General features: G+C 40.4%; 1 protein-coding gene across 1 annotated transcript in view; it reads left to right on the top strand.

Annotated features, from left to right (window-relative positions):
- The first annotated feature begins 10,106 nt into the window (after window positions 1-10,106).
- Window positions 10,107-17,481, top strand: part of EIF2AK4 (eukaryotic translation initiation factor 2 alpha kinase 4) — a 112,630-nt gene continuing 105,255 nt past the window's right edge. The window contains exon 1 of the mRNA XM_081230198.1: window positions 10,107-10,314. Within this exon, the coding sequence (XP_081086324.1) occupies window positions 10,171-10,314 (144 nt within the window). The 5' untranslated portion in view covers window positions 10,107-10,170. The remainder of the gene's footprint in view (window positions 10,315-17,481) is intronic.

The following is a 17,481-nucleotide window of genomic DNA, read 5'->3' as shown; positions in this document are numbered from 1 at the left end:
TTCGGAGACAAAAAGGAAAAATAAAGAGAGAAATGGAAGGAAAATTAATGATAAACTGTATTTTCAAAAAAACAAGTCATTTCCAGCAGTTAAAATTTGTTCTGGGAGTCCAAACATACTTTTCAAGATGAAACCCCTTACACTGTAGTCATTACAAAACATAATTTATAATAATAATTCAGCAATATCCAGCACACTCCTTAGGAAAGTTTAGGGAAGATGTGTAAATGAGTTGTGTAGTGACAGTTGTAAAAATACCCCTTTACCCACCGTCACCTGCCATCCCTATTCAAAACTAAAAAGGATTGGGATAAATGTGTAGAAAACTTTTTTCAGTTTTTCAGATGTAAAGAGTGTTTAATAAAGCAAGAAACCTCTCATTTTGTATTCCGAGAAGATACCAGTAAATTCTCTCCAGCCCCTAAACTGGTGTTAGGGAATGGGATTAGTTGAGTCAAGAAATAACCTGATAGGGGCTTCTCTGGTGGCGCAGTGGTTAAGAATCTGCCTGCCAATGCAGGGGACACGGGTTCAAACCCTGGTCCTGGAAGATGCCACAGAGCAGCTAAGCCTGTGCGCCTGAACTACTGAGCCTGCGCTCTGCAGCCCGCGAGCCACAACTAGTGAGCCTGCGAGCCACAACTAGTGAGCCTGTGCACCTGGAGCCCGTGCACCACAGCGAGGAGCAGCCCCAGCTCCCTGCAACTGGAGAGGGCCCGCACGCAGTAGTGAAGACCCAATCGCAGCCAAAAAAAACAAAGAAATAACCTGATAAACTGAGGGGGCACCGTGATTCTCAGACTTGAGGAAGGATTGCCTTGTGACAACATAGGACCAAGGATGAGATCAGAGTGGTATACTTCTTATGGCCATGGGCTATATGAAATTCTCACCGATTACGAGATAATTTAATATTGATGTAAGAAGGGGGAAAGGGGGTGTGGGATGAATTGGGAGATTGGGATTGACATAAATACACTATTGATACTATGTATAAAGTAGATAACTAATGAGAACCTACTGTATAGCGCACGGAACTCTACTCAGTGCTCTGTGGTAACCAAAATGAGAAGGAAATCCAAAAAAGAGGGGATATATATATACGTATAGCTGATTCACTTGGCTGTACAGTATAAACTAACACAATATTGTAAAGCAACTATATTCTAATAAAAAAATAAGATTGATGTAAGCGATTGGACATGATTTAAATATATGTCAAATGTCTATAGTAGTGTTATTTATACCTGTCTGCTCATCACAAACTTAGTGGCCTAAATTACAACAGCAATCACTTACTTTGTTCATAAATATGCAATTCTGGCAAGACCCGTTGGGACTGCTTATCTCTGCTCCACATGATATCAACTGGGGCAGCTCAAAGTCAAAGCCAGGGTATGGAATCTGAAGGCTTGTTAACTAACATGTCTGGCAGTTGATGCTGGCTGTTGTTGGGACCTCAGCTGGGCCTGTCAGCTGGGATGCTTATATGTGGCCTCTTCCTGTGGCTGCTTGGCTTTCTTACAGCGTGGCAGATATGTTCCAAAAGTGAGCATTTCAAGATAAGAGTCCCAAGAGAACAAGGCAGGAAGGTGGCCGACTTTTATGACTCATCTCAGAAGTCACAGAACATCACTTCCACTGTACTCTATTTGTTGAAGTAGTCAACAGCCGCCACATATAAGGGGAAAGGACAGAGACTACACCTCTCAGTGGAGGGAGTGTCCATTCAATTGTAAGAACAGCAGGTGGAATGAGAGAGATTGTTGCAGTCATTTAAGGAAGATAAAATTTGCCATAACATCTGTTTTCCTTTTATCAAAAAAATCCTTCCAAAGGTCTCGTTTTTAGATATTTTTTTCTGGAATGAAACCGGAAGAGGTCAAAAACCACATAAATTAATTACAGTCCTCTTCAGTTACTGGTCGTGTACAGGTATTACAGGGATATGAGCTAGCCAATATTAACACCTGGCAGCAAACTGGTACACAGCCATAGCTGAAGGCAGGTGATTAAGACCACCAGCCTACATATTTATGTGCTAGCTAATTTTTATCCAAAACTTCCTGGAGCTACACTAAAAGCAGATAATAGAAAATGGAATAAAAAAATAGGCAACCTCTGGCTCTTAGATAGTGCTTAGTAATTTTTCCTTACATTTTTCTCCCATAATGAACAGTATAAGAAGGCATTCTTCCAGCTTAAAAACCCTTTGTGTTCCCAAAGTTTTAAAGTTAGTTGTGTAGTGCTCAGGATCCATTTCCCTATAGAAATAATAAACAGGATGATAGGGTTCCCAGGCAGAGTGGGGCAAAAAGAAGGAGAGGCTCTGGGGATTAAGGACTCCCAGGGAGGTCCTACTCAGTCTGTAGGTCTACCTAGCTCTCCAAAGGTCTACTTTCTTCACAGTGTTTAAAAGAATTACTCTTCTCCTTGTACCAGTAGTCCACTCATTTAACTAATGTTAATGCCCTGTGCTGGGAAGGCAGGAATACAGAAATGTGGAATAGAACAGATTCTCGAAGCTTTCTCCAATCACCTGTTCCTTAATCATATACCTCCTGGGATTTGCTTAGGGATTTTACCTCTTATAACCATGGGAAAATAGGTATGATGGTTAATTTAATGTGTCAACTTGACAGGTCACCCAGATATCTAGCCAAACATTATTCTGGGTGTGTCTATGAGGATATTTCTGGATGAGATTAACATCTGAATCTGTAGACTGAGTAAAGGGATTGCCTTCCTTATTGTGGGTGAGCTTCATCTAATCAGTTGAAGATCTGGCTAGAAAATAAAAGCTGAGTAAGAGAGGATTTCCTCTGCCTGACAACCTTCGAGCTGGTATATAAGCTTTTCCCTGCCTTCAGATTTGAAACATTGGCTCTTCTGAGTGTTAAGCCTGGTGGCCTTCAGACTGGAAGGACACCATCAGCTCTCTTGGTTCTCAGGCCTTTAGACGGGACTAGAACAACACCATCTACAATCCTGGGTCTCCAGCTTGCCAACTGCCGATCTTGGGACTTAGCCTTGGGACTTGCATGATGATAAATCTCTGTGGTAATTTTTAAAAGCCTATTTCCTTCTCTGTTTTTTCTCTTACACTCCTGTGGTGTGGTGATAGGCAAAATTTACGTGCAGGTGCTAATAACATCTTTCCATACCTGTAGAATGAAATAAGATCCATTTCTGTTCCAAAGAATTCCTGGATTCCAACTTTCTTGGGCATTTATTGAAGAGCAGGAAGGGAGCTGGGTAGGGGACAGAAGAGATGGAATAGGACTTGGGATAATTGCAAAGCCCAAGGGGAAGGTGGGGAAAAGTAAGGAGGAGCCTATGGGTTTATTTCCCCTTCCTTCTTCCTTTTCATCATTGAAGGTCTCTTCCTCCTGCCTCCTGTCCCCAACACTACACTCTCACATGTCCCTGCATGGCTTCTCACTAAAGATGGAGAGAAGAGAAAAGCTGGAAGTGTTTTGAGTCAGTAAGCCCAAGCAGCAGTGTGCTGAGGAAAGAGGGATCCTTATGGCCCCGGGCTACCCATCTGGAATAAGTAGTTCTATTTCCAAATGGCTAATCCTATACCTATACAAAAGACACAGACAATGCAGGTTATTATGTAAACATTACTAGTGTTCAATGGAATCTCATTCTCCTCTTTTTCCAGGCACACAGAAGACTATTTTTCTTGGCTGTCCTTGCAAATGGGCAGGGCCATGTGACTATAATGACTAATGATATGTGAGCAGAAGTGACGAGTCATTTCTGAGCTGTGGAAGTGAAAAGCTTGTTGTGATTTTCAAGTCTCTCTGCTGCCCTGCCATTGTGATTGTGGAAGGGGACTTGTGTTGAAGAGCTGAAATACTGAAGCAGCCTGTGTTTCTGAGCCACCATATTGTGTGGGGGGGGGTGGGGAAGGGGGGTTGCGGATGCCTTAGAGACCACCCAGACATAACAACAAATTTTATAAAAGCAAGGAATAAACCTTTATTATACTAAACAACCAAGATTTTTGGAGCTGCTCATTATCACAGTATAACCCAGCCTATCCTGGCAGATAGAGTCATGAAAACTGGGGCCTGCATATTTAAGAGAGCATAGACTTTATTTCCTGGGAATGGAAGATATTGAGTTAGGGCTTAAAAAAAAATCTCTGTGTATATTGGTGGCAATAAGCATATCCTAGGTCCTTGTAAAATGAAAGTGGTAGCTGATAATAAAGTCTCTGGGCATCTTTGAATTGAACTACTGGAATATTTCATGTCCAAAAACATACTGGTCTCCAATAAATTTATGTCATTTAAATAGCTTTTTTGGGGGAGTACTTAAGCTTAGTATACTCAGATTGTCTCTTTACACAGGCAAACCTACCAACCCCCTCAAGATAAAGAGTCTAGTATCTGGGGCAGAGGGAAGGGGGGCAATGTGATGGTGTCAGTTTGACCTGGGTTTGAATGCCTGCTCCCCTATTTCCACTTGTGACACTGGGCAGTTACATGACCTCTCTAAGCTCAGTTTCCTCCTCTACCAAATAACGATAAAAATGCCTATATTGCAAGGCTGTTTAGAGGACAATAAAATACCAAATTAATGAAAATCCCTAACAGTACCTGGCACATCATAGGAAATCAATGAAACGTAACTATATAAGATTGATTCCTGTTTATTGATGCTTAAAGACAACAAATAGGGGAAAAAAGGGAAAAAAAGCATCATCTTTCAACATTTTAAAGAATTCTCTCTTTGTAGATATAAATAAAGCACTGCCTAACAAGTCTTGTATTTCAAAAAATGGAAGAACCACTTACTTTGCAATTAACAAAGGACAAAATGGCTTTTGGTTAAAGATTTAGAAGTCTACAATTTAGCCTTTACACTATTGGGCTAAATACGTTTATTTTATGGCTCTTAGTTTGGGGTATGTTAAATTACCATCAAAGAAATTATCTGTTTAAAAAAGCTAATACTAATAATTTACTAATTATAGTAAGTAATGTAATTAGTATAATAATTTACTAATTATATTTACTAATAATTTGCATATTCCAAATTATCTCAATATGTGGACTGGGAAATGGTTTTCTACTGATATGAATCTATAACTCCTAATGCAGTTTCCCTATTTGTAATAGTCCTTGCACCTATAGATTGCTATTAAATTCATCAAAAATATCTGGAAGGTGAGAGATTGAATACCCCTTCCCCCAGAAAGCCTCAGTAATTTCATACACACAGACACATAGACACATGCACACACACATATACACGTAGTGATTATAAAGCAACCTGACTAATTTTTTAATAGCAAGTATGCCAAAACTAAAATATCCATGAATATTATCACCTTTAAAGGAGTCACCTTGGGAAGCTGTTTAACTGTTGAAGAATATCATGATTTCTTAACACTTATTTGGGTCTCTCTTTTATAACTAACTTCAGAAGTTGGAATATTCTTTCCTGTATCATAAAAGGAAACATTCTTTTGCTGATGGTAACAAATATGTCCTTTAAGAATAAATTTGAATTTTTTGATAGAGCCAAAAGTTATCTAGGACTAATTCTGGTGAATTAAGTGATCAGACAGTATCTTCTTTGCTAAAAGATGAGATATGACTATAAAATACTACGACTCACAGTCTGACTTGTAAGTAATGGCACAGCTTCGGAATAAAAATATATACTTAACTTATTCCAGAATTTAAAGGACAAGATTCATTTGGGTATATAAGTATTTAAATGCATACAAATACCCACAAATTGATGCAAAAAAAAGCAATTTTTATTTCATAATTTCTTGAGCACCAGGAGCCACCTTGCCTCTCCTACTCCCGCCAGGCCACAGAGAGCTTTTAGAACAATTAAGTGCTTTTACCTCCTACAAGGAGAAAAGAAAGAGGACAGGGCCAAAAAAGTATTCAAAGAAGTAATGGCTGAAAATTTCCCATATTTGGCAAAAATCATAAGCTTACAGATTCAAGAAGCTGAGTGAGCGCTAAACATGATAAACCCAAAGAAATCTATACCAAGACACATGATAATCAAACTTCTGGACACTGACAAAGTAAAAAAGTCTTTAAAAGTAGCCATAGAGAAATGCCACTTTACCTATAGGGGAAAAACAATGTGAATGATAGCAGAGCTCTAACTGAAACCACAAAGGCCAGAAAGAAGTGGCACAACATTTTCAAGGGCTGAAAGAAAAGAACCACTGACCCCAAATTCTATATCCAGTGAAAATATCCTTCAGGAATGAAAGGGAATGTAGTTTTAAAATTTGGGTACAACGACCAACAGTCTGGAAGTTTTTCTTTGGGAAGTTGAGGGTAAACAGCAAGATCAGGAGATGTACTTTTGGGGAGCGGGGAGGTCATGAGGAAGTAGAGTCTCTTCCTTGGAGAACTGATCTAAGGGTTTAGGGATGGCCTGGAGAATAAGGAAGTCTTGGGGTGTCCTGACAAATTGTTTGTGAACCCCAGTTACACAAAAACAATCTTACCAGTCTGGATGCTCCAAGAGTTTAGAAGTTATCTGCCGGAAGCCAGTCAAGTACCAGTCTTTACTTTCAAATGATCCAAGACTGCTGAGTTATTTCACATAAGGCAACCAAATGCAATGTGTGGACCTTGTTTGGATCCTAGTACAAACAAAGCACTGTAAAACAAAACAAAACAACAACAACAACCTTTTCCTTTTAACAGATTATTAGAGTATAATTGACATACAATAAATTGCATATATTCTACAGTTTGATCAGTTTTGATATATGCAAACACCTGTGAAACTATCATCACAATCAAGATAATGAATATATCCATCACTCCCGGGAGTTTCGTCTTGTCCCTCTGGAATCCCTCCCTTTGGCTCATCTCTGTCATCCTGACACCAGGCAATGGCTTATCTTCTATTACTAAGTTTGTATTTTTAGAATTTTATATAAATGGAATCATACAATATGTACTCTTTTGTCTGGCTTCTCTCACTCAGCATAATTATTCTGAGATTCATCCATGTTATTATTATATAGATAGCATATTTCTTTTCTTTGCTGAATAGTGTTCCATTGATTGTACTGATACATCTCAATTTGTTTTTACCAAGAAACAAGTTTGTCCATCACTTTTGATGAGCATTTGGGTTGTTTTCAGTTTGGCGATTAAGTGCTTATGAACATTCATTTACAAGTCTGTTTATGGACATATGCTTTCATTTCTCTTGGGTAAATAAATACCTAGCAGTGAATAGTTGTGTCATATGGTAGGTATGTGTTTAACTTTTTAACTAAAACTCATGATAGGCCTAAATGTAAAACTGAAAACTATAAAACTTCTAGATGAAAACATGGAGGAAAATCTTTGTGACTTTGAGTTAGGCAAAAATTTCTTGGATAGGATGACAAAACATGATTCATAAACGATAAAAACTGATAAATTGAACTCCCTCAAAAGTAAGAACTATGCTCTTTGTAAAACACTGTTAAGAGAATGAAAAGGCAAGCCACAGACTGGGAGAAAATTTTTGCAAATTACATATCTGATAAAGGACTTACTTCAGAATATATAAAGAATTCTCAAAACTCAATAAAAATAAAAAAATACAATTTTTAAAATGAGCAAAAGATATGAACAGACAGAAGATATATGAATGACAAATAAGCACATGAAAAGCTGATTAACATTATTAATCATTAGGGAAATGTAAATTAAGGCACAATGAGATACTACTACACACCAATTACAATGTTTAAAATTTAAAAGATTGACAATAACAATTACTGACAAAGATGCAGAGTAACTAGAACTCTCCTAAACTGGTGGGAATATAATATAGTACAACACTTTGGAGAACAGTTTGCCAGGGTTTTTGTTGTGAAATTTTGACTTTGAAATATTTCAAACTTACATAAAAGTTGTAAGAATTATCCAAAGAACTCGCAAATATCCTTCACCTAAATTCCCCCCAATGGTTGACATCTATGTTTGACTTATCATCTCTCTCTTTATTTTCTGAATCACTTGGGAGCTAATTGTATATGTAATACCCTATTACCCCTTACGGTTTGAGTGGAAATTTCCTAATAGCAAGGACACTTTCTATTTGACCACAGTACAATCATTAAACTCAGGAAGTTAACACTGATATAATAATGCTGTCTAATCCACAAGACCCCCTTCAAATTTTGCGGATTGTTTTGATTATATCCTTTATAGGTCCAGCATCCACTACAGATTCTAATTTTAGACAGATGGAGAATTTTGAACATAAATTGGGTATTAAATAATGTTAAGCAAATGTTATATTTTTAAGGTATAAGGACAGTATTATGTTCATAAAATGTTCTTATCTGTTAGAGATATGTACTTAAGTGTTTATAAAAAGAATGATATGATGTCTGAGATTTTCTTTAAGATTCACTCCTAGGGAGGGGTGTGTGTGTGTGTGTGTGTGTGTGTCTGCGTTGAGTGCTGGGGAGAGGGGAGAAATGAAATAAGATTGAATAAGATTCTAAACTTGTTGAAGCTGAGTGATGAGTACAGGGGGGTATTGTAATATTTCCCCTACTTTTAATGTATGTGTGAAATTTTTCCATAACTACAGTATTTTAGTTTAAAAAAATGGAGAAATGGGAGGATTTTAAGAACTGGGGTGATATGATCATATTTTTAATTTAGAAACATTACTCTGGCTGCAGTAGGAAGAATGGCTTAAAGTGGGGCAAGAATGAAAGCAGTGACTAGTTTCCCAGCTGTTGAAGTCATCCAGGGAAGAGATGGTGACCTGAACCAAGTTAGTGGCAGTGGGATGGAGTGAAGTGGATGAATGGAAGAAATGGTAACTATCTGGATGTGAAAGATGAGAGAGAGGGAATCCAGGATTACTCTTAGTTGGCTTGGGCTAAGGGGGAGGGGGTGGTGCCATTTACCTAGACAGGCATCACTGGAAAAAGAACAGGTCCCTAGGGGAGGGAAGGAGAAGATGGTTTGAAGGGGACTCGGGTCAAACTAGTGCCTTTGTGTTATCTGGCCACAACTGAGTAGATAGATGACAGCAAGATACTTAAATAATCATTATTTAGCAAATAGTATAAATAATCACTATTTAGCAAATAGTATAGGGGTAAGCAAGGCAGACAGAAGGAAATGTCACTTAAACTTAACTTGAGGTAATACAATATGATTATTCTAAATCAACATGCAGCATTAGTAGCCAACTGAAAATGAAATGTAATGACAATGTCTGGGTAGATAGGTTATTTTATAAACTTGAAAAAATATGATTGGAGACAGGATATAACAGAAAGACCTCCTCAATTCACATTAAGTAAACTGGGCATGCAAAATAATTCTCTTCATGGGAGTGTTGCTCATAAGATGCCTGAGTGGAAAGACATTTTTCAGTTGAAATTGCATGGTGGTACTGTTGACGGCTCCAGTCTTACCTGGCCCTGTTTCTTATACCCTTAGGGTAGGCATGTAGGAACAGAGAACATGCACTGGGATGTTGAATCTATGGTTAAGGGGACGAGTTCGAGGGTAAAAAACTGGCGGGGAGGGGAGTAGTGGTCTCGATTTTTACTCCTGGTCGTCTTCTGGGAAGGCTTAAGGTGAGTCAAAGCGGCTAGAAAACCCATCAAAGTCCGCCCTTCAGAGTTTCGTCTCCTACCAATGCCAGAGTGAAGGAGTTCCAGCAGGCACTTCTGTTAAAGAAACTTATTTCGTGAAAACCATACCCCTTGGCATTATCATTCCATTCTGATGGATTTGATCTCCCACGTCCCTGCATGTTCCCCCGCTCAGTTCCCCCAGCAGAATGTGGGCTAAACCTTCCCCCAGCCTCGCTCCCATGCCTAAGCTGCTCACCCGCTAATAGCGGTCGTGACGCCGCTTCTCACCCAAGAGCCGGCCAGGGTCGCGGAGTTCCGGCAGGGATCCTGCAGGGCGCCGAGCCCCACCCCAACCCTGACCCCGCCCACGGCGCGACGCCCCGCCCACATGCCCCCTCCCGGCGTGGACCTCCGGCTGCGATCCTTCCCCCAAGCGCGGAGCTCTCCCCATCCCTGACCCCACCTCCGGCTTGGAGCCCCGCCCCCGGTCCCGCCCCCGGAGCGGAGCCCGCCTAGGGCCCACCCACCTCCGCAAGGCCGCCTTGCCTTGCCTTGCCCACCGCACTACCATGGCTGGGGGCCGCGGGGCCCACGGGCGTGGCCGGGATGAGCCGCCGGAGAGCTACCCACAGCGACAGGACCACGAGCTGCAGGCCCTGGAGGCCATCTACGGCTCCGACTTCCAGGACCTGCGGCCGGACGCGTGCGGACGGGTAGGAACGTGGCTTGTCTGGTCGGGGCTGGCGTGCTGCGGCCCAGCTCCCCTGGCTCGATCTACCCCGGCCAGGCCCGCCCGGCCCTTCCGGAGCAGAACCGCCTACCCCCGCTTAGGATTCTGGAGTCCTTTCATCCTTCGCGATTCCACCCACGCTCACTTTCTGTCCTTGCGCCCGCTGCCGCTTGGCGGGTCTCCAGAACCCCCAACTGGGACGAATTCTCTTACAGCCTTTTCCCCACGTCGGCTCCAGTCTTACCTGGCCCTGTTTCTTATACCCACTGACGTTCCATAACTTCCCTGCCTCCTTACTGTCCTGCCTTTTTTCCTCCCTGACAGCCATTGAGTTTGATACAACAGCGCGTTCATAGGGACCCACTGCAACTTTGGGAACGCTTTTGGGGCTCTTGCACAGATCTTACTGATGCCTTCAGTCAGAAGTCTCATCCTCCCATATGTGTTCAAAACTATTAACCACGTAATCCCATTGTATTCCTCAGGCATCCTCCCTGTATTGTGCTGTGTGGAGGAACTTTCCTCTGTACCGTTCTCCAAGGCTCTTAGAGAGTATGGAATACAGTCTTCTTAGCTGTAATGGAGAGGGGGTGTGCTGAGTCCACCCTTTTATAATGGCATTTGACTTAAAATATTATTTTCCTTTTTGTCTGGAAGTAAGTTAAGGCACATTATAAGCTGCTGATACTGACAGTCTTTCCCTCATCATCCTTGAAGAATTATCTACCAAACTCTTATCTTTATAGTATTATTTAAAAAGTAGTACCTTCTTTCATCTACCTTTAAATTTATTTATTTTATTTATTTTTAGCTGTGTTGGGTCTTCGCTGCTGCACGCGGGCTTTCCCTAGTTGTGGCGAGTGGGGGCTACTCATTGTGGTGGCTTCTCGTTGCGGAACACGGGCTCTAGGCACACCGGTTTCAGTAGTTGCAGCACGTGGGCTCTGTAGTTGTGGCACGTGGGCTCTAGAGCACGGGCTCAGTAGTTGTGGCACAGGGGCTTAGTTGCTCCGCAGCATGTGAGATCTTCCTGGACCAGGGCTTGAACCCATGTCCCCTGCATTGGCAGGTGGATTCTTAACCACTGCGCCACCAGGGAAGCCCCCTTCATCTACCTTTAATTCTGGCATTTTACAACATGTGCCTTATCAGCACATCCAGGATTTTCTCAAGAAATAGGGTCTTTGGGAGCTGTCAGGGCAAAACATTTTCCTTCTCACCCAACGTTTTCCTTCCTTCATTAACTATTGTTCTAGGTATTGGGAATACAGTCCAGCACAAACCAAACCAAACCCCCTTCCCTCAGGGAGCTTACTTTTCTAGTGCTTAATTTCAAGAGTTATTTTTAAGCTGAAATAGTAAAAATGTAAATATTCCCCTTATACAAGCTTGTAATAAAATAAAAATGTAACTTTCTGGTTATCTGGTAACTTCTCTGTTCCCAAACATTGAGAACCAGGAAGTCGGCTCATGAAGCCAAAATACGTGTTGCAAAGTGTACACGGGGACTCAATACAAAGTTCCTAAGACTTCTTCAGAGACAGTTTATTTACTTTACACAGCTTAATTATCTGGTCCTAAGACTGCAAGAAAACAGAAAAGAAAAAGGTACTGCTGTACGTAGGGATACTGATAATCTCAGAATTTATAGCTGGTGGTTTTTATAACAAGATAGTAGAGCAAACAAAATCAAAAACTGTAATAGGCAGGTAGAAGGATTCAGATAGCTGTACCCTGAGGTACACGGGCAAATAGCCTTAACACTTTGCTAGGCAAATAATTGGTGGTCATAAGGATGAATCAGGGCTTCCCTGGTGGTGCAGTGGTTGAGAGTCCGCCTGCTGATGCAGGGGACACGGGTTCGTGCCCCGGTCCGGGAGGATCCCACATGCCGCGGAGCGGCTAGGCCCGTGAGCCATGGCTGCTGAGCCTGCGCGTCCGGAGCCTGTGCTCCGCAACGGGAGAGGCCACAACAGTGAGAGGCCCGCACACCGCAAAAAAATAAATAAATAAATAAAATTAAAAAAAAAAAAAAAAAAAAAAGGATGAATCACAATGTAGTCATTCAACATAGAGAACAGACTTGTGGTTGCCAAGGGGGGGGGTGGGGGAGGGATGAACTTGGAGTTTGGGATTAGTAGATGCAAACTATTACATGTAGAATGGATAAGCAACAAGGTCCTACCGTATAGCACAAGGAACTATATTCAATATCCTGGGATAAACCATATTGGAAAAGAATATAAAAGATTGTATATATGTGTATAACTGAGTCACTTTGCTGTGCAGCAGAAATTAACACTAAATCAACTATACTTCAATAAAAAAAAAAGTTAAAAAAAAATGTAGTCATTCAAGGCTTCCCTGGTGGCTCAGTGGTTGAGAGTCCGCCTGCCGATGCAGGGGACACGGGTTCGTGCCCCGGTCCTGGAAGATCCCACATGCCCAGAGCGTCTGGGCCCATGAGCCATGGCCGCTGAGCCTGTGCGTCCGGAGCCTGTGCTCCACAACGGGAGAGGCTGCAACAGTGAGAGGCCCGCATACCGCAAAAAAAAAAAAAAAAATGTAGTCATTCAACAAATACTTATTACTTGCCAGTCTTTAGGGAAAGGTTATGCAAGCCCACAATCCTTTATGCAAAACGCTGAGGCCTGATATGTTTCAGAATTCAGAAGTGTTTGTGTTCATGGCCACATGTGCACATTCCATACTTACCTAATACCTCACTCAGTGTCTGGAGCAGCACACAGAATCAAACACAACAAACCATGTGAATATTCAAATATTCACACTCAGTGGGATGGATAAAGACTATTAATAGCCTCATGTCAGTTCAGGCCAAATTTGTTGCCAGTAAGTTCAGCTCAGAATTATTGACCTGAGTAAAATTTAGGTTTTTTAAACATCTGAAGTGTTTTAAACTTCTTTTTGGGGGATGTGTTATAATGTAGATTTTGGTTTAGTAGCATATGTATGTTATTTATAAATAACATTTTGGGAGTACATGCTAAAAATTCTTTTACATACTAAAGTTTGGATACCACTAGTTGAAAATATAATTTCCTCTAGAGTTATAAATTTATTGTTAACTTAATTATCTTGGCTAATTTTCTGTCAGCCAAAGTTCTGCTCATTTATAATTTGATAGCTATTGCAAACCTCCCTCCTAAAGCCTTGCTTTTGTCTCTGGGCCCACCGGTAGTGTATGAGTGCTTCTTTTCCTACATCTTCACCAACACTGTAGTGTGAGACTTTTTCATCTTTGCCAGTAGATAGATGAAACATTTTTACTTCTTTAGTTGTAAATTATGAGGACCACCTTTGTAAGCCATGGATTTTTTTCTGTGAACTGTTCAATGTTGTTTGGTTTATTTTTACACTCTATTGTCTACTTTCTTATTCATTTGTCAGAGCTATTTATATGTTAATTTATATGTTAAGAAAATTAGCATTTGGGGTCATATATTGCAAATATTTCCCCCTAATCATTATTCATTTTGATATTTAGGTAATTTATGCAATTTTTTTAAACTTTAATATAATCAAAATGACCTTTTTTTTTTCATTTTATTGTTGTTACATGGTCCCTGTGGTTTGTTATTTTCCCTGCTCCAGTGTTACCAAAAAAATGAATTCTTCAAGACTTTCTTTTAATTCTTTCATGACTTTGTTTTTAAACTTCCATCAAATAAATATAGAAATAGCTTTTTATTTTTTTAAGTTCTTACCTCTGTCTGAGTATGCATCTAGGCTGCCCACTTTCACCCCCAACTAGCCAGTTAGACTAACACAAATGATTTTTTTCAGTCTTTTCCACTAATTTGAAATGCCACCTTTACATTGTATGAGAGTAGGCTGGCTTCATAAGGACAGACTCTCTGTATCTGTTCACACGTACATGCCTAGTGCCTGGTAAAAAGCTCTCAAAATTTTTTTATTAACTGAAATAATTCCCAAATGTATTTGGGTCTATTTAGAAAAAGAGGTATGGGGGGAAGTCAGTGATTAAGGCATTTGACATAAAATCTAACTTCTTAGATTTTACTATCATCATTTTTTTTTGCAGGGAGGGACATCTTCACAGACTTAAAACCAAAGATTTGCCCAGATTATCTAGCTTGCACATGTTACTTTATTTCTAGATTTGTTGTTTTTTCACACAGACTAGTTTCTTCCCCACATTACAGCATATGAGAACAGAGGCAGGTAAGAAACAAGAGGCCATGCTGAGCCAAGTCTTGCCATCAAAATGTAAGGGGGATGTGATGAGCAGAATCTAGGTAACAATTCTAGACCAAACACCTGAAAGTGGTTTGAATTGTCTAACTTTTTCTTTTATGTGCTGTGGTTAAAAACACATGGCATAAAATATACTAGCTTAGGGCTTCCCTGGTGGCGCAGTGGTTGAGAGTCTGCCTGCCGATGCAGGGGACGTGGGTTCGTGCCCCAGTCCGGGAATATCCTGCGTGCCACGGAGCGGCTGGGCCCGTGAGCCATGGCCGCTGAGCCTGCGCGTCCGGAGCCTGTGCTCCGCAACGGGACAGGCCACAACAGTGAGAGGCCCGCGTACCACAAAAAAAAAAAAAAAAGAAAAAGAGGGTCCCCTGGGTCAGTGTTCCTCATCCTGTGGGGTGTATTAAGATCCTTGGGTTTTGTTACTTGAAGAGCTAATGTTTTTAATTTTTTTTTATTCTGGGGTGGATTAGTCCAAATGAGCATTACCTCTCTTATGTTTTAGGACTGAGTTTGTGTTACTCTTTCACTTTTTATACCTTGAAGATTTGTTTGGTTATTTGGTAGTACTTCAGGAGAGTCTCCAACTTCATGATCTCATTGAGAAGCAAATTTAACTCATCTCTCATTGTAGCATGCCCTTCTCTCCATGACCACTTATTATGCTGCCTTTATGTCACTTGCATTTTCAGTCTTCAAAACAAATCTTTTTTCTCATGTAGAATTTTGTATACTTTATAGCTATACATTCTGCATTGTGTTTTCCTCTCATTAAGTGCTCTCAGGAAATTTTGGTTACCCCTTACTTTGAGTTTTTTTACCTACAAATATTCCAGGAATTCATTATTTCCTTGTTCAGGTTAAATCAAAGATTTTATCAACATTGAATTCTAATGACCATTTATCTTTTAAAGGCATGAAGAAGGTCTTACCCAATCCTAATCTTTAGAACATCTTGATTGTTGAACTTTTTAATCAAGTCCTGTTCAGCTCCAGGAGTCCTTGAATACCCTAATATGAGCTAACACTTGGTATTGTAAACATGTTTTGCATAAAAATATCTTCACATGTTGGGAAGCCTCTCAGTTCGCTTGAGAGAAGCCTGGCAAATATTCTATTCTTACCTCTGAAAGCACTGTTCCCTGACTGTCTTTTTTTTTTTTTTTTTTTTCCAGTGAGCCTGTACTGGTTAGGATTAAGTTTAGCTACATATGACAGAAAGTTTATTTTGTTACATGTAAAAATCTGGAGTCTACGGCTTTTTCTGAATTGCTGTTCTACCATTGTTAATGTGCCCTTCATGGTCTAAAATGGCTGTCTGACCTCCAGTCATCACATCTGCATTCCAGCCAACTGGAATGAGAAAGGGATAAAGAAGTTTCATCCCTTTCCTTTGATAAAGTTCACTTCCTGGAAATTGCATATTATAGTTCTTTCATCTTACTGGCCAGAAATTAAATCCAGTAGCCACACTGAGCTGCAAAGGCATCTGGGAAATGTATCCAGCTAAAAAATCAGGGATTCTATTAAAAAATAAAAACCAATCTTACGTATTTTATATACATAGTTGATTGTGTAATTCATGGTGCCACATGTAAGGTTCATGTTATAAATTTCTATTAGAATTTAATGTTGCTAAGTACTTTATTACCCTTAGAAGAATTTTTATCTTTTCTCTTTTCTGATAATGCCACATTTCTCTTTTTGCCCTGGCTGCCTGGACATTACAAGGGAAAGTCAAGGCTCAGTCACAGCAACTCAGGGTTGGCATTAACAAGGGAGGGCTGATGGAAAAGACAGGTTTGGGAGTCAGAATTGGATTTGAAGTCCAGACTTGTTGCTGTGTGTTGGTGGGCAAGAAGCTGAAAGTCTGAGCCTGAGCCGCCTTGTCTGTAAAATGTCTGTACAAAGGAGACTGCACCTACCTCGCAAAGTTGGTCAAGTGTCTGGACCCCATGAGTATATGTTCCCTCAGCCTCCCCTTTCTCATGATATATAGATAATATAAACTGCCTCAAATCTTTTTTGGAAAAAGCATACATAAATAAAGAAGAATGGAATATTTGGTGAAAAGCAGTTGGTTGAAAGCATACACAATTTTAGAAGAGCTATCAGATTTCTTCATGTCAAGATTTTCACTTGTTATCTCAATATTCAAAGTATCCCCTGCTCAAGAGGCCTCCCCTGACCTGCCTGTCTGCGGACCTTCTCCTCCTCCACCACTATGTTCCATGACTTGGCTTTGTCTTCCTTACAGCACTCATCACTTTTTGAAAGCATTCATTTGTCTTCTAGTCTGTGCCAGCTAGTTGTGTTCGTGTCTGTGTAAATTTGCCTCTGAACTCTCAGTCTCTAGGGCAGCACTCAGAAGGTCATCAGCACTCAGTGACATTTGAATGAAAGGAGGCTACATGGGACATTTCAGGTCACTCCTTACAGAACTTTTGAAAAGGAATATGTACTCTGTCTTGCAGGTTTTCAGGGTTTTTTGGAATTTTATTTATTTTTTTATACAGCAGGTTCTTATTAGTCATCCATTTTATACAGGTCAGTGTATACATGTCAATCCCAATCTCCCAATTCATCCCACCACCACCACCACCACCCACCACATTCCCCCCTTGGTGTCCATACATTTGTTCTCTACATCTGTGTCTCTATTTCTGCCCTGCAAACTGGTTTATCTGTACCATTTTGCTAGGTTCCACATATATGCATTAATATACGATATTTGTTTTTCTCTTTCTGACTGACTTCACTCTGTGTAACAGTCTCTAGATCCATCCACATCTCTACAAATGACCCAGTTTCGTTCCTTTTTATGGCTGAGTAATATTCCATTGTATATATACCACATCTTCTTTATCCATTCGTCTGTCGATGGGCATTTAGGTTGCTTCCATGACCTGGCTATTGT

The sequence above is a fragment of the Mesoplodon bidens genome (assembly GCF_964165515.1).
Source record: "Mesoplodon bidens genome assembly, chromosome: 3".
Taxonomy (NCBI): domain Eukaryota; kingdom Metazoa; phylum Chordata; class Mammalia; order Artiodactyla; family Ziphiidae; genus Mesoplodon; species Mesoplodon bidens.
The sequence above is the reverse complement of the archived record's forward strand: the minus strand, read 5'-3'. Positions and strand labels throughout refer to the sequence as shown.